General features: G+C 41.7%; 1 protein-coding gene across 1 annotated transcript in view; it reads left to right on the forward strand.

Annotated features, from left to right (window-relative positions):
• The window catches only part of TMOD4 (tropomodulin 4), a 49775-nt gene extending 32447 nt beyond the window's left edge, over nt 1-17328 (forward strand). Inside the window, 4 exon segments of the mRNA XM_077464102.1 lie at nt 1456-1563; nt 8716-8859; nt 13740-13884; nt 14786-17328. Coding sequence (XP_077320228.1) covers nt 1456-1563; nt 8716-8859; nt 13740-13884; nt 14786-14814 — 426 coding nt within the window. The 3' untranslated portion in view covers nt 14815-17328.
• The last annotated feature ends 4599 nt before the right edge of the window (nt 17329-21927 follow it).

Raw genomic sequence — 21927 nt, forward strand, 5'->3', positions numbered from 1 at the left:
CAGCAGTACAACCTACATGTCATTGACTATTCTATGAATTACATATTTCTCTTGAAGGCAGCAGTATAACCCACGTCATAGACTTTTCTATCAATTCTATATTTCTCCTGAAGGTGGCAGTATAACTCACATATCATATACTGTTCTATGAATTCCATATTCCTCCTGAAGGCGGCAGTATAACCTACATGTCATTGCTTGTTCTATGAATTACATATTTCTCCTGAAGGCGGCAGTATAACCCATGTCATAGACTTTTCTATCAATTCCATATTTCTCCTGAAGGCGGCAGTATAACCCATGTCATAGACTTTTCTATCAATTCCATATTTCTCCTGAAGGCGGCAGTATAACCCACGTCATAGACTTTTCTATCAATTCCATATTTCTCCTGAAGGCGGCAGTATAACCCATGTCATAGACTTTTCTATCAATTCCATATTTCTCCTGAAGGTGGCAGTATAATCCACATATCATAGACTGTTCTATGAATTCCATATTCCTCCTGAAGGCGGCAATATAACCTTCATGTCATTGCTTGTTCTATGAGTTCCAGATTTCTCCTGAAGGTGGCAGTATAACCCTCATGTCATAGACTATTCTATGAATTCCATATTTCCTCTGAAGGCAGCAGTACAACCTACATGTCATTGACTATTCTATGAATTACATATTTCTCTTAAAGGCAGCAGTATAACCCACGTCATAGACTTTTCTATCAATTCCATATTTCTCCTGAAGGTGGCAGTATAACCCACATATCATAGACTGTTCTATGAATTCCATATTCCTCCTGAAGGCGGCAGCATAACCTACATGTCATTGCTTGTTCTATGAATTCCATATTTCTCCTGAAGGCGGCAGTATAACCCACGTCATAGACTTTTCTATCAATTCCATATTTCTCCTGAAGGTGGCAGTATAAACCACATATCATAGACTGTTCTATGAATTCCATATTCCTCCTGAAGGCGGCAGTATAACCTTCATGTCATTGCTTGTTCTATGAATTCCATTTTTCTCCTGAAGGTGGCAGTATAACCCTCATGTCATAGACTATTCTATGAATTCCACATTTCTTCTGAAGGGGCAATATATGTCACATGTCATAGACTTTTCTATAATCTTATGTCCCTCAATGGACTACAAAAAGATTTTACTGTATTTTTTATCATCCATAGAGGGACACAGGATTGTAGAATAGTCTATGACATGTGGAATATACTGCCACCTCCAGGAGAAATATGGAATTCATAGAATAGTCCTATATGACATGAGGGTTATACTGCCACCTTCTGAAAGTTAGGTGGTAGTGAGAATAACTGAATCCTGTGTCCCAAGAAATGAGGCTTGCTGGTGTGCAAGGAAGTCATGAAGATCACAGGGGTAGTGGGGTGGTGGACTTTTTTCAGGCAGAACCAATCACTGTAAATCTATTGTCACCGTCTCTTGCAGGACATTCCCATCCCAAAGCTGAAGGAGATCTGCGACTCGATGAAAAGCAATACTCAGATCAAGAAGCTGAGTTTAGTGGCCACCCGTAGTAATGATCCCGTGGCATACGTAAGTTCCAGACTAAGTCTTTGAAATTTTCAACCCCCCCCCCCCCCTTTTTTTTTTATTTTTAGGAAAAGCATAAAAAAATACTTGGTGATCCTGCCATAAGAACTTTGCTTAGGCACTTCCTGTTATAGAGTGACAACAGTCTTCCAAAATGTGCTCCTGAGTTGCCACCCTCTCACATGTGTCTCTGATGGAGACCACAAGTGGCAGCGCTCCCACATGCATCGTGCAGTGTATAGCCCACTGTTATCACTCTCACAAAGCCGGTCAAGAGCAAATGCTGTGCAGCCGACACTGCATGTGGATAGGAAGCGGCTGAAAAAAGGAGAAGGGAGACCAGCAGCTCTGAGATGCAATACAGGATGAAAATTGGCAATTTAAAGCGGGGTTCCACCCTAAAGTGGAACTTCCGCTCATCGGAACCTTCCCACCCTCCGGTGCCACAGTTGTCACCTTTCAGGGGGGAGGGGGGGTGGAGATACCTGTCTAAGACAGGTGTTTGCACCCACTTCCGGGCATAGACTCCCACGGGAGTCTATACTTCTTCCTGTCCCGCCACGCTGTCTGCTGGGACACACACGGGTTGCAGAGACAGCATGGACCATTCCCATTGCGTTGCACGACTCGCGCATGCACAGTAGGGAAGCGGGAAGTGAAGCCGCAAAGCTTCACTTCCTGATTCCCTCACCGAGAATGGCGGCGGCAGCAGCCGAGAGCTGATCGACCTGCCTCGGCTGCCGGCATCGCTGGAACCCGGGACAGGTGAGTGTCCATTTATTAAAAGTCAGCAGCTGTAGTATTTATAGCTGCTGGCTTTTAATAAAAAAAATTTCGGGTGGACTCCCTCTTTAAATTAGACATGTTCACTGACCAAAAATTTGTTAGTTTTCGTTTCATTTGTTTTTTTGCTTTTTTTCAGAAATTCAAAAATTCTGAATTCTAAATTCCGAATTTCGAATTTTCTAAATTCCGAATTTTGAATTTTCTAATTGAGATTTTAGAATTTTCAAAATTCCAAATTTAGATTTTTCAAAATACCGAATTTAGAATTTTCTAAATTCCGAATTTCTGAATTTTTTTAATTCCAAATTTCCACATTTTCGAAATCCGAATTTCCAAATTTTCGGAATTCGAAAACTTCGGAAATTAAAAAATTCCAAAGTCTAAAAAAAAGAAAGAAAATCAGTAAAATTCAAAATAACTAATAATAACTAACTATTAAATTATAGGTATTTGAATTTCCTTTCAAATTTGGCTTTGTGACCGTAACGGATACAAATTTATCTGAAGTTACGAATTATCCAAACTAACGAAAGCCTCATCTAAACAAATGGAATGGAACAAATTAATAATAAATAATAATAATAAAAAGGTTTCATTATTATTATTATTATTTATTATTATTAGATCGGTTCGTTCTATTATTTTAGATACGGCATTCTTTATTTCAGATAATTCGTAACTTCGGATAAATTCGTATTTGTTACGTTCACTAACAGACAAATTTGAAAGGAAATTCCAATACCAATAATTTAATAGTTATTATTAGTTAGTTACAGTGGTGTGAAAAAGTGTTTGCCCCCTTCCTCATTTCCTGTTCCTTTGCATGTTTGTCACACTTAAGTGTTTCGGAACATCAAACCAATTTAAACAATAGTCAAGGACAACACAAGTAAATACAAAATGCAATTTGTAAATGAAGGTGTTTATTATTAAAGGTGAAAAAAAATCCAAACCATCATGGCCCTGTGTGAAAAAGTGATTGCCCCCCTTGTTAAAACATACTATAACTGTGGTTGTCCACACCTGAGTTCAATTTCTCTAGCCACACCCAGGCCTGATTATTGCCACACCTGTTCACAATCAAGGCATCACTTAAATAGGAGCTGCTTGACACAGTAAGGTCCACCAGAAGATCCTTAAAAGCTACACATCATGCCGAGACCCAAAGAAATTCAGGAACAATTGAGAAAGAAAGTAATTGAGATCTATCAGTCTGGAAAGGGTTATAAAGCCATTTCCAAAGCTTTGGGAATCCAGCGAACCACAGTGAGAGCCATTATCCACAAATGGCGAAGACATGGAACAGTGGTGAACCTTCCCAGGAGTGGCCGGCCGCCCCAAAATTACCCCAAGAGCGCAGCGACGACTCATCCAAGAGGTCACAAAAGACCCCACAACAACGTCCAAGGAACTGCAGGCCTCACTTGCCTCAGTTAAGGTCAGCGTTCATGCCTCCACCATCAGGAAAAGACTGGGCAAAAATGGCCTGCATGGCAGAGTTCCAAGGAGAAAACCACTGCTGAGCAAAAAGAACATCAAAGCTCGTCTCAATTTCTCCACAACACATCTTGATGATCCCCAAGACTTTTGGGACAACATTCTGTGGACCGATGAGACAAAAGTGGAACTCTTTGGAAGGTGTGTGTCCAAGTATATCTGGCGTAGAAGGAACACTGCATTTCATAAAAAGAACATTATACCAACAGTAAAATATGGTGGTGGTAGTGTGATGGTCTGGGGCTGTTTTGCTGCTTCAGGACCTGGAAGACTTGCCGTGATAAAAGGAACTATGAATTCTGCTGTCTACCAAGAGATCCTGAAGGAGAATGTCCGACCATCTGTTCGTGTACTCAAGCTGAAACCAACTTGGGTTCTGCAGCAGGACAATGATCCTAAACACACCAGCAAGTCCACCACCGAATGGCTGAAGAAAAACAAAATGAAGACTTTGGAGTGGCCTAGCCAAAGTCCTGACCTGAATCCTATTGAGATGTTGTGGTATGACCTTAAAAAGGCCGTTCATGCTCGAAAACCCTCTAATGTAACTGAATTAGGACAATTCTGCAAAGAGGAGTGGGCCAAAATTCCTCCAGGACGCTGTAAAAGCCTCATTGCACGTTATCGCAAACGCTTGGTTGCAGTTGTTGCTGCTAAGGGTGGCCCAACCAGTTATTAGGTTTAGGGGGCAATCACTTTTTCACACAGGGCCATGATGGTTTGGATTTTTTTTCACCTTTAATAATAAACACCTTCATTTACAAATTGCATTTTGTGTTTACTTGTGTTGTCCTTGACTATTGTTTAAATTGGTTTGATGTTCCGAAACACTTAAGTGTGACAAACATGCAAAGGAACAGGAAATGAGGAAGGGGGCAAACACTTTTTCACACCACTGTATTTCATATTTTCGAGTTTTCAAATTTTCGGATTTCTATTCTTTTGAATTTTCAGATTTTCATTCTTATTTCCGGATGTTCAAATTTCCGAAATTCCACATTTCTAAATTTTCGAATTTCCTCATTTTGAATTTCCGAACTTCCGAATTTCCGAAATGTAGAGTTTCCAAATTCGATTTTTTGAATTTTCCAATTTCCGAAATTTTCCAATTTCCGATATTTCGGATTTCCAAATTTCCCGAAATTTTGAATTTCCAAATTTCGGAGTTTCAAATTTCCGATTTCCCGAAATTTAGAATTTCCGAATTTCCAAAAATTTAAAATATCCGCATTTCCGAAATTTTGAATTTTGGGAAAGTCGAAAATTTGGAATTCCAAAATTCCAAGATTTTGGAAATTGAAAAATTCGGGAATTTCGGAATTAACGAATTTGTTAAAACTACAAATTCAGAACTAAACTAATTGCACATGTCTAATTTAAATTCTAATTACAGTTCTTTGCGCAAAACAAACCAGCATCCAGTCTGGGCTTTAATCTATTTTATTCAAGATGCTATATTAATGATTGACCACTAGATGGCAACACAGAACTAGAGCACTCAAAGCGCACCGGCTAGATCACAAAATGCATAAGGGAAGACAGCGCTTCCGAGAGACGTCAATACACAGCCCCCCCCCCCCCCACGCTCTATCCATCCGATGGTAAATTACTCGTCTGTAATGGATGTTCATTAACTACTTTCTCCTCTCTGGATGTAAAGTAATTTAATTAAAAAGCCATTTTGCAGACCCAGGACTTGAAATCCATTACTTTTATTACCTTTCATCTGAAAATTAGCAAATAATGTACCCTAAAAAAAAAAAAAAAAAAAAATGTCATTTTGTTTATAAGGTTATAAGCTGATTTTTTTTTTTTTTTTTTTTTCAATGAGGGGTTGGAGGGGAAAGCAGGATAATCGGGGCTCAAATTATAAAACTAGAACAGGGAAAAATTGGAAGTTTTGTTGGTTTCTCGGCTTCAAAACGTCATTTTCTGAGTGCAGGTAAGGATATCGGGGAGCGTTCGGGCGCCATAGTACCCCAGGCAGCCACAGCGAGGGCACTTTATTGCAACACATGAATCCCGCGCTCAAATAAATCATTATTGCTTTCAGAATTTAATGTATTAGGAAGGCAATTATTTATTTATTTTTTGTATTTTTTGGGGGGGAAAAGAACACTAAAAGTCCCTATTATGTGCTTATAAAATAAATCTGTATTCCTTAATTCACGCTTAAGGTCCCTTTTCACACCTCAGCTGGAAGAAGCTCCAAAACGCTGGAGGTAAAAAAAATCAAAAAAAAAAAAATCAATTATTCTCAATGGAGACGGTTCATATCTCTACTCCAAGTCGCCTAAAGCGCAAAAAAGTTTACCGGAGCCTTTTTCGTAGCTCAATTTGGGCAGATTTGCACGTTTTTATTCCCATAGAAATAAATGGAAGCACGCAATTCGGCGCTCTTTTTTTGCAGGATTTTCTGCGCAAAAAAATTAAAAAGAAAAATAGTAGTACTATATGAATAAATAAATGTAATATAAATACACAAATAACAAACAAATCATCATAAATCAAAAATAAACAAATAAAATAAATTAATAATATGTAATATTAAATACATTAAAAAAAATGAACCCCTAACCGTAAAAATAAATAAATAAATAAATTATTATTAATATTAATAATAAAATAATAAACACCCAAACCTGAACAACAAAAATAAATGATTATTAATAATAATAATAATAATAATGTATTATTATTATTATTATTCAGTTATTTCTGACAGCGCTATATAAAAACCTGTAATAAATAAATATAATATAATAATAATAATGTATTAGCACTGTCAATATACACAGTGCTTTACACACACACACACACACACACACACACACACACACATATATATATATATATATATATATATATATATAAAGACAGATATTGTACATTCATTAATCTTATTATTATTAATAATTATAATAATAATAATAATAATCTATTTATTTATTTTGAATGTAGCTAGGGTTAGGGTGTTTATTTGTTAAATGTTATTATTTTTATTATTAGTTTTTTTTTTAAGGGTTAGGGGTTAATTATTTGTTTAGAATTATATATTTTATATATATTAATTTATTGTATTTATTTATGATTATTTTCATTTATGTGTGTGTTTATTTTACATCTTTTTATTCATTTATTTTTATGATTATTATTATTATTATTATTATTAGTAGTAGTAGTAGTATAAACACCCTAACAAAAATAAATAATAAATAGATAATAATAAGACAATAAATAAGAACCTGTAATAAAAAAATTTAAAAATAATAATATTTTATTATTATATTTATTTATTTATTACAGGTTCTTATAGAACACTGTCAATATACACAATGCACATATTCACATATATATTGCACATTCATTAATATGATTATTATTATTATTAATAATAATAATAATAATAATAATTTATTTATTTTGTGTGTAACTAGGGTTAGGGTGTTTATTTGTTAAATTTGATGATTATTATTTTATTTTTAAAGGGTTAGGGGTTAAGGTTAGGGGTCAAGGTTAGGGGTCATATATATATATATATATATATATATATATATATATATATATTTATATATATATTTATATTTATTTATTTTTTATTTTTTATTATTTATATATATATATATATATATATATATATATATATATATATATATATATATATATATATATATAAATAATAAAAATTAACCCTAACCTTAGTAGTAGTATTAACACCCTAACAAAAGATAAATAATAAATAAATAATAATAAGACTATAAATAAAATATTAACCCCTAACACCTAATCCTAACCCTAACCTAACCTTAACTCTAACCTCTTACCTTAAAAAAAAAAAAAAAGAATAATAATAATAATTAAAAAAAAAGCTAAAAAAATCAGAAAAACCTAGCCACAGATGATAGCTTTCTCTATTGGCTAATAAATGAACTAACAAAGCTCAAAAATGCTTTATAGAAATGCGCATCGAAACAGCACCAAAATCGTGCATAAAAACACTACACAAAAAACTGTGGAATAATGCTCAAAGAAGTAAAAAGGAACTTGAGTCCTCCACAGATCCTTAACCTCAACCATACTAAACACCTTGTGAATGTGAGCCAGGTCTTCTCATCCAACATACGTCCTCATAAATGGTGGCCAGCTCCATAAACATGATTTGACTGGTTTGGTGTGGAGGAACTTGAGTCCTCCAAAGAGCTCTGACTTCAACCCTACTGAACACCTTTGGGATGAATTGGAATGTAGATTTCGAGCCAGGTCTTCTCATCCAACACCATTACCTGACCTTCATAAACATCGGCCAGCTCCATAGACATGGTTTGATGAGTTTGGTGTGGAGGAACTTGAGTGTTCTTCAGCGCCCTGACCTCAACCCTACTTAACTTTTTTTGGGATAAATTATAATGCTGATTGTGAGCCAGGTCTTCTTATCCAACATCAGTACATGACCTCACAAATGGTGGCTCACTCTATAGACATGGTTTGGTGTGGAGGAACTTGAGTGTCCTCCACAGAGCCCTGACCTGATCCCATTTGAACACCTTTGGAATAAAGTGGAACGCTGAATGTGAGCCAGGTCTTCTCATCCAACATACGTACCTGACCTCATAAATGGTGGCCAGCTCCATAGACCTGGTTTGACTGGTTTGGTGTGGAGGAACTTGAGTCCTCCACAGAGCTCTAATTTCAACCCTACTTAACACCTTTGGGATGAATTGGAATGTAGATTTCGAGCCAGGTCTTCTCATCCAACACCATTACCTGACCTTCATAAACGTTGGCCAGCTCCATAGACATGGTTTGATGAGTGTTGGTGTGGCAATCACGCTGCCTTCTAATCGTGGCTAAATATGTTCTATCTGTTTGCAGGCTGTCGCCGAAATGTTAAAGACAAACAAGACTTTGGAGAGTCTGAATATCGAGTCAAATTTTATCTCCAGTGCGGGGATGATGGCCGTCATTCAGGCCATGAAGCACAACTCTACATTGATTGAACTCAAGGTGGATAACCAGGTAATGTTTTTTTTACGAACGCTTGGCATGTGTTTGTTTTACTTCAAGTGTTACTAAACCCACAACAGTAAAATCAGTCTGGCCTCTTACCAACGGTAAATGATCTTGAATGCAAGAGATCAAAAAACGCACACACTCTTCCCCCAGGTGTGATGGGATCACCCGCATCAGACTTCCGAGTGATCACTTCCAAAAAGCAGACTATAGGAACCAGCTCTTTGGGGAGAAGCCCCATAGCGTAATACAGTCTGAACATGTTTCTTGGTGAAAGAATTACACTTATGTTTATGTTTAAGTCGTTAAAACCGGCAGGCAGTGATAAAAACAAGCCGGCTGCGGTGTCACTCGAATCCACGGGTACATAATGACTTCACACAATGACTCCGCCCAATGCGTTTTCCTACAAATGGCGTCCTCTGGGATTCGAGATGGATGGTAGATAAAAAATGAACCGCTTGCTGACCTCCCTATAGCAGTTTCACTGCTACATTGTGGCCATGCTGCGCAGGATCCTGCGCTTCTTTGGCGTGAGTTCGCACTGCCCGGCCGCGGCACGCTCCCGCTGTGATTCTACACAGCAGGTCACGAGGACCTGATGTCTGCCAGCACCCACGGACCTGATGTCCACTGGCACCCATGGACCTGATGTCTGCCAGCACCCACGGACCTGATGTCCACTGGCACCCACGGACCTGATGTCTGCCAGGACCCACGGACCTGATGTCCACTGGCACCCACGGACCTGATGTCTGCCAGCACCCACGGACCTGATGTCCACTGGCACCCACGGACCTGATGTCTGCCAGGACCCACGGACCTGATGTCCGCCGGCACCCGCGGACCTGCTGTCCGTGGGCACCTGCTGATCATTCGGTACACAGGCAGAACAGAGCTCTGTCTAAGTAAAACAAGCCTTCGCTTCCTGTCCCATAGCCAAACAAGAAGTGAGTGGAAACCCCTGTAAATTAACCACTTAAAGCAGAGGTCCACCCTAAAGTGGACCTTCCTCTCATTGGAATCCTCCCCCCTTCCGGCGCCACAATTGGCACCTTTCAGGGGGGAGGGGGGGTGCAGGTACCTGTACAGTACAGGTATCTGCACCCACTTTCGGCGTAGATTCTGCAGAAGGTACGCCCCTTTCCGCAGAATCTTCCGGGATGGCTCTCTGCGGAAAGGGGCGTAGATTACGCCCCTTTCCGAAAGTCCCCCGCTGCCTGCTGGGAAACACACGGATCCCAGAGACAGCGGGGACCATCCTTATTGCGCAGCGCGACACGCGCATGCGCAGTAGGGAACCGGGAAATGAAGCCGAAAGGCTCCACTTCCTGATTCCCATACCCAAGATGGCGGCGGCAGCACCCGAGAGACGATTGAGAGATCGGCTTCGGGTGCCGACATCGCGGGCGCGCTGGGTGGGTAAGTGTCACTATTTTAAAAGTCAGCAGCTGCAGTATTTGTAGCTGCTGGCTTTTAAAAAAAAAAAAAAAACGGCGGACTCCCGGCGGACATTTTTTTTTGCTAGAAAATTACTTAGAACCCCCAAACATTATAATTTTTTTTTCTAACGCCCTAGAGAATAAAATGGGGGTCGTTGTGATACTTTCTGTCACACTGTATTAGCGGTCTTACAAGCGCACTTTTTTTCTTTACAAAAGACAACAGCTAAGTTAGCCCGATTTTTTTTTATTTGTGAAAGATAATGTTACGCCGAGTAAATTGATACCCAACATGTCATGTTTAAAAATTGCTCCCACTCGCGGAATGGCGAAAAACTTTTACCCTTAAAAATCTCCATAGGCGACGTTTAAAAAAATTCTACAGGTTGCGTTTTTTCAGTTACAGAGGAGGTCTGGGGCTAGAATTATTGCTCCCGCTCTACCGATCGCGGCGATACCTCATGTGTGGTTTGAACACCGTTTTCATATGCGGACGCTACTCACGTATGCATTCGCTTCTGTGTGCGATCTCGGCGGGACGGGGCACGTTTAAAAATTTTATTTTTGCTACTTCAGCAAATTTTTCCACGAGGCCCAAATCAACTTTATGTTCATTTACGTCCTCTTTGTCTAGCAAAAAATAAAAATAAAAAATTAATATTTTTTTCTTATTTATTTTACTTTTTATTTTTAATTTTTACACTGTTCTTTTTTTTTTTTTTTTTTTAAATATGGTGTCACTTTTATTCCTATTACAAGGAATGTAAACATCCCTTGTAATAGAAAAAAAAAAGCATGACAGGACCTCTTAAATATGAGCTCTGGGGGGTCAAAAAGACCTCATAACTCATATTTACACTAAAATGCAATAAAAAAAAAAAAAAATTGTCATTTGAAATAATAAAAAAAATAAAATAATAAGTTTACTTCTGCATGTGAGCTCGGCGGGATGGAGCGCGGTTATAACATTTTTTCTTATTTATTTTACTTTTTATTTTTACACGGTTTAAAAAATAAATAAATTGTGTCACTTTTATTCCTATTACAAGGAATGTAAACATCCCGTGTAATAGAAAAAAAAGCATGACAGGGCCTCGTAAATATGAGATCTGGGGGGTCAAAAAGACGTCACATCTCATATTTACACTAAAATGCAATAAAAAAATAAATACATTTTCATTTGAAAAATTTTTTTTTTTTAAATGTCCCTTTAAGAGCTATGGGCAGAAGTGACGTTTTGACATCGCTTCCGCCCTGCAATGTTATGGAGGCAAGTGGGGGGCATCTTCCCCTCACTCATCTCCATACCCAGAAAAAAAGGAGTAACATTCGATCGCCTCCGTCGCTACCGACAGCATGGTAAGCGGCAGAGGGCACCGGAGAGCGGCGGGAGGGGGGGGGGGGGGCCCTCTCCCGCCACCGATAAAAGTTATCTTTCGGCGAATCCGCCACAGAGACCACTATTAGAAGAAACCAGACCGCCAGCCGAAGAAGAGGATACCGGGGTCATGGCAGCTAGCTTCTGCCATTACAAAGATATCCCTCTTCAAAGTTAGGACGTATATCAGCGGTCCGGAAGTGGTTAAGGGAATTCCTTGGGGCTCCCCCCCCCCCAGGTCACCAGAACTAGTGTCCCCCATTGGAAGATTTCCCTTCCTATTTCTTTTCTGATGACAACCCAAAATTGGAAATTTTTCTTTTATGCCGCGTACACACGATCGGAATTCCGGACAGAAAAAGACAGATGAGAGCTTTTCATCGGAAAATGCGACCGTGTGTACGCTCCATCGGAATTTAGCTGTCCGAATTTCCGCCAGCCAAAAATTGATAGCATGTTCTCAATTTTCCCAACGGAAAAAACTTTCTATCGGAAATTACGATCGTGTGTATGCAATTCCGACATGCCAAAAATTACGCATGCTCAGATTCAACTACGAGACAGAAGCTATTGGCTACTGGCTATTGAACTTTTTTCTAGTCCCGTCGTACGTGTTGTATGCAGGGCCGTCTTTAATATTGATTGGACCCTGGGCAAAACTTTTCTTGACCCCCCCCCCCATGCAGTTTCGCTCTCCACCTGCTCTGAGACATACAATAAATAGCAGCTAGAGTCAAATTCAGTTTACTGAATCAGATCAGGCACCTATTGCGATTGGTTGCCAGAGGTTACAGAGTATCATTACCGCTCACTGACTGGTTGCCAAAGGTACAGCACACATTACAGCTCACTGATTAGTTGCTAGAGGAACAGCGCATGATTTCTGCTTGTTGACTGGTTGCTAGAGATTACTGTGGGGCATGATATACATATCAATGCCGCCGGCCACTGCAATTTACATATGAATGTCACCACGATTTACATATGAATGTCGGTAATTTACATGTAAACACAGGGTCTGCATGTGAGTCTTCTGTACACCACAATAGGGCAGAGCTGGGCAGCATTAGTAGCAACAATTCACACTGAGTTATTGGGACGCAGCACAGGACTAAAACCTCAAGGGACGAGGGAATTTAAACCAGGATAGTTGGCAAGTATGAGGCAGCTGCTTTGGGCCCCACAACAATGACAGGGCCCAGGGCAGCTGCCCCTTTTGCCCTGTCTTAAAAACGGCCCTGGTTGTGCGTAAACGATCAGAATTTGGTGTTTGACCGCGTGTAGGCAAGACAGCTTGAGCCGAATTCCGTCAGGGAAAACCATCAGAGCTTTTTCCGACGAGAATTCTGATCGTGTGTACGCGGCAATACTTTCAATGATAATGGTAAACAGGTCAAATAGAGGGGAGAATCTCCCTAATGAGGGGCACAGACAGCGATATAAGCTGGCAGGGGGTCTAATCCATCTCCACTCTATCCAAAACAAAAAAATAAAAAAAAGTTGCCTTTAGTTATACGTTAAGGGATATAGAAGTGAATTGGTGTGGGATGTTACAGAGTTGGGGGTATAAAGGCTCATGCCCACCAAAAATCTTCAACTTGTCTCGGTAACGACTGTCTAAGATGGGATATTCCTTACTTTAAAGAGAGTTCCTCTTAGTGTCTGTAGATGTGACTAGGGAAATAAAAACCTCCTCATTGGCCACATAACAACAAAAAAAAAAAAAGAAGATGGGTTTTAACTCTTCTCCATTTAGCTCTATCAAAGATGAAAAAGTAACATTTTGACTTATAGTTAAAATAGATACATTGTAATTAGTAACTCTGAAAGACCAAGCGATCTACACTGTATCAATGGTTGTATACATTTTAACCAGCACTGTACAGATACACCTATTTCCTGGGTTTCGGTGTAAATACAAAGTAAGTAGTAGCTCTGCCACCCAGGTTGGGACCTCGGGCTGTCAAACTGACAGCAGGTTCTTGTAGCTACACACATGGGCATATGGCTTAAGAGGGCAAGAACTAAACTGAATTTTTTTTTGACTCTTGTTCCCTATTGCACAGCATCAGAACCTTGGTGACACGGTCGAGATGGAGATGGCCTCTATGATTGAGAACTGTCCTTCTATTATTCGATTCGGGTACCATTTTACACAGCAGGGACCAAGGGCTCGGGCATCATTGGCAATCACCAGAAACCTGGAGCTCCGTAAGTATTTTTATTTTTTTTTGTGATTTTGGGTACCGCAATAGTCCTACGATCTTAGGGTGATTAAGGGTCAAAACAGGGTTTGGAGTAGCCCTTGTCATATCTACCCACCCCTCCTTGAGCTCCGTAACTATCCCGCTGTGCAGTTGCTTAGACCCTAGGATTGTCAAGCCCTGTGCCACTCCACCCAAACATGGAGTACTCTTGGGGAGCATTGGTTCCTACATAAGTTTCGCACAGGTGTAGTGTTGCCTTATGCCGCGTACACACGATCGAATTGTCCGGCGTAATTAGTCCGCCGAAACGCATTTCACCGGACAATCCGATCGTGTGTGGGCTTCAGCGGACTTTCTCAGCGTAAAGTCCGGCGGACTTAGAAAGTATTTTTGCAGTCCAATCTTTCCGGACTTGGGTTTCAGCGGACAATACGTTCGTCAGTATGCTAGTCCGGCGGACTAAGAATGACGCATGCTCAGAAGCAAGTACGAGAAGGAAGCTATTGGCTACTGGCTATTGAACTTCCTTTTTCTAGTCCCGTCGTACGTGCTGTACGTCATCGCGCTAGCAAGCGCCAGACTTTCTGTGTGTCCGTGTGTGGCCAAGTCCGTTCGGTAGAAAGTCCGCCGGACTATCCGCCGGATTGTTTGACAGACTAAGTACGCCGGACAGTTCGATCGTGTGTACGCGGCATTAGTAGATAATATCATAAATGGTGGGGAGGAATATACAATTTAAAGGCTAACTCCACTTCATATACTATGTTGCATGTTACATCCATATTCAGGGTTTAACATGGTACCAATGAGTGCCAAGGATGGATTTAGCCTTTAATTTCTGAGGTAAGGTTGACATGGCGGAAGCCATGCTGTTCTTCATGAGCTGTTGTCTCTTATTTTTTCAGGTCGCCAGAGCAAAAAGAAGAACCCTTAATGTGTCCTGATACTTGCCAGATATCCAGCCTCATTCATCTCCTAGTTGGTGTCCACCATTTTGTGTACATCTCGTCTTTGTATGATCATCATATGGAAAGAGGAAATATGTCTCATGTGTTCCACATATCTCCCCACCCTTTCTCTTCTGCCGAAGTCCCCAGGCCATCTTCTTCTCCCTGGCCATTGATGTCCTACAACCCTATGTCGGGTTGGTCATTTTGTCTGTCAATCTGAACCAATATATGTAAGGCTATAAATGGAAAGAACCAGCTGCACACAGATGAGGTCAGAATTTTAATAGAACTTTATTGTTCCAGACATGCACACAGAAGCCCCCCTGGGACCTTCCCATTTTGATGCATTTCACTCTTGGATAGACAAGCTTAATCATAGAGATGAACGTCTCATCTTTACAATTAAGCTCATCCCAGTCTGAAATGTGTCAAAGTGAGGAGGTCCCAGTTGGGGCTTCTGTGTGCATGTCTGGAACAATAAAGTTTAATTGAAACACTGACATCATTGATGTGCAGCTGGGCCTTTGCAGTTGACTCTGGAAGAGGAGCATGGATGAGCTCCATCCACCTGCACCTGCTCTTGCAGACACTGGCCATACGCTGCAGGAGTGGCAACCTCTCCTGCTTCCTATATGTTAGGCAATGGTCTAGCCAGTAATGTCACTGAGGCACAGCAGAGGCGGCCATCTTGTATTTTAGAGAGCATGGCCTATGAGTTCCATGTTCTCCAGTGACACCACTGAGGAACATTGGCCATTTTGTAAGCTGTTCCAGTATTTATGAGAGTGTGACCTACCTTTTCTCTGTGCACCAGTGGCATCTCTGGGGTAAAGCGGAGGTGGCCATTCTGTGTGTCTTAATATTTATAAGGTTGTTGCCTACCTTTACTCCGTACACCCCAGACATGACTGGAACAGAGTGGAGGCGGACATTGTGTAGGCTATCCTGCTGTTTATAACGTTGAGTTCTATCATTTTCCTGTACAGCTGAGACATCACTAAGGCATAATGGAGGCTGCCATTTTATAAGATGTCTTAATATTAATAAGGTTGAGGCCTACTATTTCCCCAATTACGAAGGAAGCCATTTTGGCAACTGACCTTGTATGTAGAAGAACATTGCCTAGCAGTATCACCAGATACAGGGTAGCTGACTTTTTTTTTTTTTTTGCAAAATCTTTTCATTGATGGGGTAGCTGGCATTTTGGAAGCTTAACCCATATCTCTGAGATTAAGGCCCACTATTGAACTAGAAAAGTACACATGCTGGGGAAATGACAAACAGGCACCTTAACTTACCCACAGCCATTGACCACTGTAGTTCTAATGAGTCCACAACAATGGTCAGCATCTCATAATAAACCTTCAGGCCCATTACAATGGTCAGCATCCCGTAATAAACCTCCAGGCCCAATACAACGGTCAGCATCCCGTAATAAACCTCCAGGCCCAATACAATGGTTAGCATCCTGTAATAAACCTCCAGGCCTAATACAATGGTCAGCTCCCCATAATACACCTCCAGGCCCAATACAATGGTCATCATCCCGTAATAAACCTCCAGGCCCAATACAATGGTTAGCATCCCATAATAAACCTCCAGACCCAATACAATGGTCAGCTCCCCATAATGCACCTCCAGGCCCAGTACAATGGTCAACATCCCATAATAAACCTCCAGGCCCAATACAATGGTCAGCTCCCCATAATACACCTCCAGGCCCAATACAATGGTCAGCATCCCGTAATAAACCTCCAGGCCTGATACAATGGTCAGCATCCCATAATAAACCTGCAGGCTCAATACAATGGTCAGCATCCCGTAATAAACCTCCAGGCCTGATACAATGGTCAGCATCCCATAATAAACCTCCAGGCCCAATACAATGGTCAGCATTCCGTAATAAACCTCCAGGCCCAATACAATTGTCAGCTCTCCATAATACACCTCCAGGCCCAATACAATGGTCATCATCCCGTAATAAACCTCCAGGCCCAATACAATGGTTAGCATCCCATAATAAACCTCCAGACCCAATACAATGGTCAGCTCCCCATAATGCACCTCCAGGCCCAGTACAATGGTCAGCATCCCATAATAAACCTCCAGGCCCAATACAATGGTCAGCTCCCCATAATACACCTCCAGGCCCAATACAATGGTCAGCATCCCGTAATAAATCTCCAGGCCTGATACAATGGTCAGCATCCCATAATACACCTCCAGGCTCAATACAATGGTCAGCTCCCCATAATACACCTCCAGGCCCAATACAATGGTCAGCATCCCGTAATAAACCTCCAGGCCCAATACAATGGTCAGCATCCCGTAATAAACCTCCAAGCCCACAACAATGGCTGCCTTCCCATATGTAGACCTCAAGGCCATGCTTGCTTGTAGCTGAAGATGTGAAATTGAGTGTAGGTGGACGGGGTGATATCGGTAAAGTATAAGTTAATTGTATTTAAAAGTTGTAAATAAAATACGTTTTACCTGTTTTCTTTTTGTGTTTTTACCTCCCTTTTCTTTTCTCCAGACGTTTTTTTTTTTTTTTTTTTGTTTAAAAGATAAACCAGAGTTTAAAAAAACTGCATACAAAAAAGAAAGATGCTCAATATACCCCTAAACATTTTGCCTGCATGAATTGCAATGCTTTATCACAACTTCCCCGCCAATGTTAACCAGGTGCGTTTTTTACATCTACAAAACGTCCTCCTTGATATGTCAGCAGCATTCTCCAAAGGTTGGCAGGAAGGTAGAGGTTGTGTCAAACATGACCATAATGTCTGGTACACTCCTCGACCCCATCTTCTGCTAGAGTACATTCTTGTCCCTTCTGCCACTGCAAGAAACCCACTCTATGGCCAACAGCATGTGAACCTCCACCCCCCCCCCCCCCCCTTACTTCAAAAAATCCCCAAGTATTTAGAAAAAAAAGGGGTAATTGGGAAGAGGGGGGATTATTACGGTGCCTAGGTTAATAATGGACAAAAAAATGTTTTAAAAACAAATTTATTCACAAAGAAAAACATTTTTTTATAAAATAGAGCAAAATACAAAATCACAGTAATTGTCAGAGAAATTCGTGCAATCATAGACGGTCAAAAGCACATCCAATAACATATGGCCAAGAAGTTATAAGCCTTGGTGTGCTGATGGGTCAAATCCTCCCTACATGTTTCGCCGTACAAACGGCTTCGTCAGGGGAAATGGGATGAGACCAACATAAGAAGACAAATTCTCCAAAGCCAGTACGAAAGGGACAAGCGCGGCGTGGAAACCCGCACACGAGCCCCCAAATGGCAGGACCACCTTAGTGCAACTGTAGGGGGGCAGTCCAAGCTTTAAGCCGGTTCCACGGAGGCGCCTCTCTGTCAGTCTGTTTACGATTAGTTTTTTTGCTGAGCACTGAAGTTCTCCCTTCCATTTCTTCATTAGTCTATCACCAAGAGTGTTGTCCCTATTAGGGGATACATGTGTTTCTAATTGCCCCTATTAGGCTTATTTGTGAAGCTTAAAGGTTGGACTGCCCCCTACAGTTGCACTAAGGTGGTCCTGCCATTTGGGGGCTCGTGTGCGGTTTTCCACGCCGCGCTTGTCCCTTTCGTACTGGCTTTGGAGAATTTGTCTTCTTATGGTGGTCTCATCCCATTTTCCCCCTGACGAAGCCGTTTGTATGGCTATGGCGAAACATGTAGGGAGAATTTGACCCATCAGCACACCAAGGCTTATAACTTCTTGGCCCTATGTTATTGGATGTGCTTTTGACCGTCTATGATTGCACGAATTTCTCTGACAATTACTGTGATTTTGTATTTTGCTCTATTTTATAAAAAAAATTTCTTTGTGAATAAATTTGTTTTTTTAAACATTTTTTTGTCTATTATTAACCTAGGCACCGGAATAATCCAAAAACAAGAGGGGTAAAACCACGCTGAGACCCAAAAAAAGAATTTTTCTTACTTGTCAAATGAGAAAACAATTATTAAATGAATATGGTAAGTATAAAATCAATATAAAAAACAAATACAAGTAATAATAATTGAAAGAATTGACAAATAAATGTTCAAATAATATAAGGCTGCTGCTCCACTGTGGGATACACACACACATAAAATAAACAAAAATAGGGAAAAAAAAGAGCTGCGCCAAAAAACCATATATAAAAAAGAAGAAAAAAAACTACACCAATAAAAAACTAATAAATGAACCAATACTATAAGCAAAAGTCCATAAAGAATTTTGTGTTATTAAAGAGAAAAGCCGATCGCACCACAGTGATTCACACTTCCTTATCACTACTGTGCCCAGCCATCGACAAATAAATGCGCTTACCAGACGGTAAAGCGTAAGGAGCGTTTATGATCTCAAGCTACTGACAGCTCCTCGCCTCCAACGCCTTGCCAATTGGGAACAAACGATCCATGTATTGAGGATTCATATGACGCTCCGCATTTTCATTAGTACCCAATATATATACGTTCAGAATATAAAAAGAAAGAAGCTTCCCCATAGTGTAAAAAACTTCGCTACTCGTTTAATTATAATAGAAATACACTTACATAAAACCAAGAATGATCGCACATAAAAAAACAAGCCGGCCGGCAAAACGAGAGCCCGTCCTCCTCTCGTAACACGTGGTGACGTCACAGCGCGCCCTCCCATGCGCGTTTCGTCATACGTGACGTTTTCAATGGACCGTAATAATCCCCCTTCTTCCCAATTACCTCTTTTTTTTTTTCAGTAACAGTTTGATGACGACCCTTTTCTTGTTCCACCATGACTGTGAACCCTGTGCACAAAGCCAGCTCCATAAAAGACATGGTTTGACCAGTCGGGTGTGAAGGAAGTTAAGTGTCCTGCACAGAGCCCCGACCTCAACCCTACTGAACACCTTTGGGTTGAATTAGAATGCCAGTTGTGATCCAGGTCTTCTCATAAAATATCAGTACCTGACCTCACAAATGTTCTATTGGATGAATGGACACAAATTCCCCTAGACACTCCAAAATCTTGTGGAAAGCCTTCCCAGGAGACCGGAGGATGTAATACTGGGGGGCCAACTCCATATTAATAACCATTGTTTTGAAATGGGATGTCCAACGTATAGCTGTGAAGGGTCAGCTGTCCATAAACTTTTGGCCATATAGTGCAAATGCTTCTTGGCCCTTCTCATGCCAGCATAAAACGGAAGGTTTGGCAGTCCAGAGATGCCGTGAGGTCCATTTGTAATGTTAGGTACTTCAGAAATTCCATTGGGTGGAGGAGAATCTTATAGCTGCTTATCTCCCTAAACCTCCGAATATGTGACAGAAGCCTAATGCCGCGTACACACGGGCGGACTGTATGGCCTACTTAGTCCGCCGAAACACATTTCAGCGGACAGTCCGCTCGTGTGTGGGCTTCAGCTGACTTTTTCAGCGCGCAGTACGGCGGACTAAGTATTTCGGAATGTTCGAAATACTGTCCGTCGTACTCGCATTTCGGCGGACAATCCGCCCGTGTGTATGCCAGTCCGCCGTACTTTTGAAATGAGCGGACTTTTCCCGCCCGGAGAAAAGTCCGCTCATTTCGAGCGGGTATCCAGGTAGGCGGGGCCCGCGAGGGAGACAACAAGGAAAGGGGGCGAGCGAGCGCCCCCCCTCCTGAGCCGTACCAGGCCGCGTGCCCTCAACAGACCCCGACAACCAACGGCCAGAGTTGTCGGGAAGAGGCCCTTGTCCTCATCAACATGGGGACAAGGTGCTTTGGGGTGGGGGGGCCACGCGGCCCCCCCTTCCCCAAGGCACCCCCCCATGTTGAGGGCACGCGGCCTGGTATGGTTTAGGAGGGGGGGCGCTCGCTCGCCCCCCTTTCCTGGCCGGCCGGGTAGCGTGCTCGGACAAGGGTCTGTTGTGGACTTGGGGGGGACACCACGCCAATTTTTTTCGGCATTGGGGTTCCCCTTTAAGTCCATACCAGGCGGCGGGGTCAGCGATGTCTCCTTCGCGGGCCCCGCCTACCTGGAGACGCGCTCGAAATGAGCGGACTTTCCTCCGCGTGTGTGGGCGAGTCCGTTCATTTCAAAATTAGGGCGGATAGTATGGCGGACTTAGTACACCGTATTAGTCCGCTCAAAAAGTGGTGTGTGTGGTCAAGTCCGTTCATTCGAAAGTATGACGGACTGTCCGTCGGATTGTCTGACGGACTAAGTTGGCCAGACAGTCCGCCCGTGTGTACGCGGCTTAAGTTGCAATTTTTGTTTCAGGCATAACGAGTGGGCCTTGCACAGGAGATGCCCGAGGAAAATCTTTGCATCCTGTGGAACCCCCGAAGGTGGACTTTATGAAATCTTAGGACAATGTTTAGCATCCAATGGTAGGCTGACATATGAGCCAGGAACAAAAAAAAATACAATAAGCATCTAGAAAGCAATTTTCCATGATATGAAATGCGCTGTTTGCTGTTGCTGACTGAAAGTGGTTGTAAACCCATTAGAACCTTTTTAACCTACAGGTAAGCCTAGATTAAGGCTTACCTGTAGGTGCAAGGACTAACTTCCAAACCTAAAAGGTGCGCCGTAGACATCGGGGGCGCAGGCGCACTGAGCATGCCGTTTCTAGCGGCGATTATGGCGTTAGTGGCGGCACCAGCGCGCATGCGGGGGAGTGTCATCATCACGGCTCCGGCCAGTCACAGCGCCGGAGCCGCGATACCCGGAAGTCACTCCGGGATAGATGGCGGCGTCGGAGGAGGTGAGCGAGGGCCGATTGCGGGGGGCTTCTCAGGTAAGCAATTCATAATGAGCTAGTATTCTATGCATGCTAGCTCATTATGCCTTTGTCTTGCAGGATATTTTTTTTTTTTTTTTTCAGAGGCTTTACTTCCTCTTGAAAACACTCATATTTAGATGTCTTTGGCTTTAAGGCATTTGAGTTCCTGTCCTGGAACAAGCATGCAGCAAGTAAAGTCATTTCCACTTCTGCGCACTTGTTCCAGTCCAGGGACTCAATGTATTGAAGCTGTCGGTTCAACAGATGCCTTTGAAGAAGAATTCTCACTTTTTTCTAAACAAAGGGCCAGTTTACAGACTTTTGAGGGTACCAGACTGTGGCTAT

Source organism: Lithobates pipiens, unplaced genomic scaffold, assembly GCF_037356315.1.
Source record: "Lithobates pipiens isolate NorthernLeopardFrog02 unplaced genomic scaffold, aLitPip1_a1.2 Scaffold_30, whole genome shotgun sequence".
NCBI lineage: Eukaryota > Metazoa > Chordata > Amphibia > Anura > Ranidae > Lithobates > Lithobates pipiens.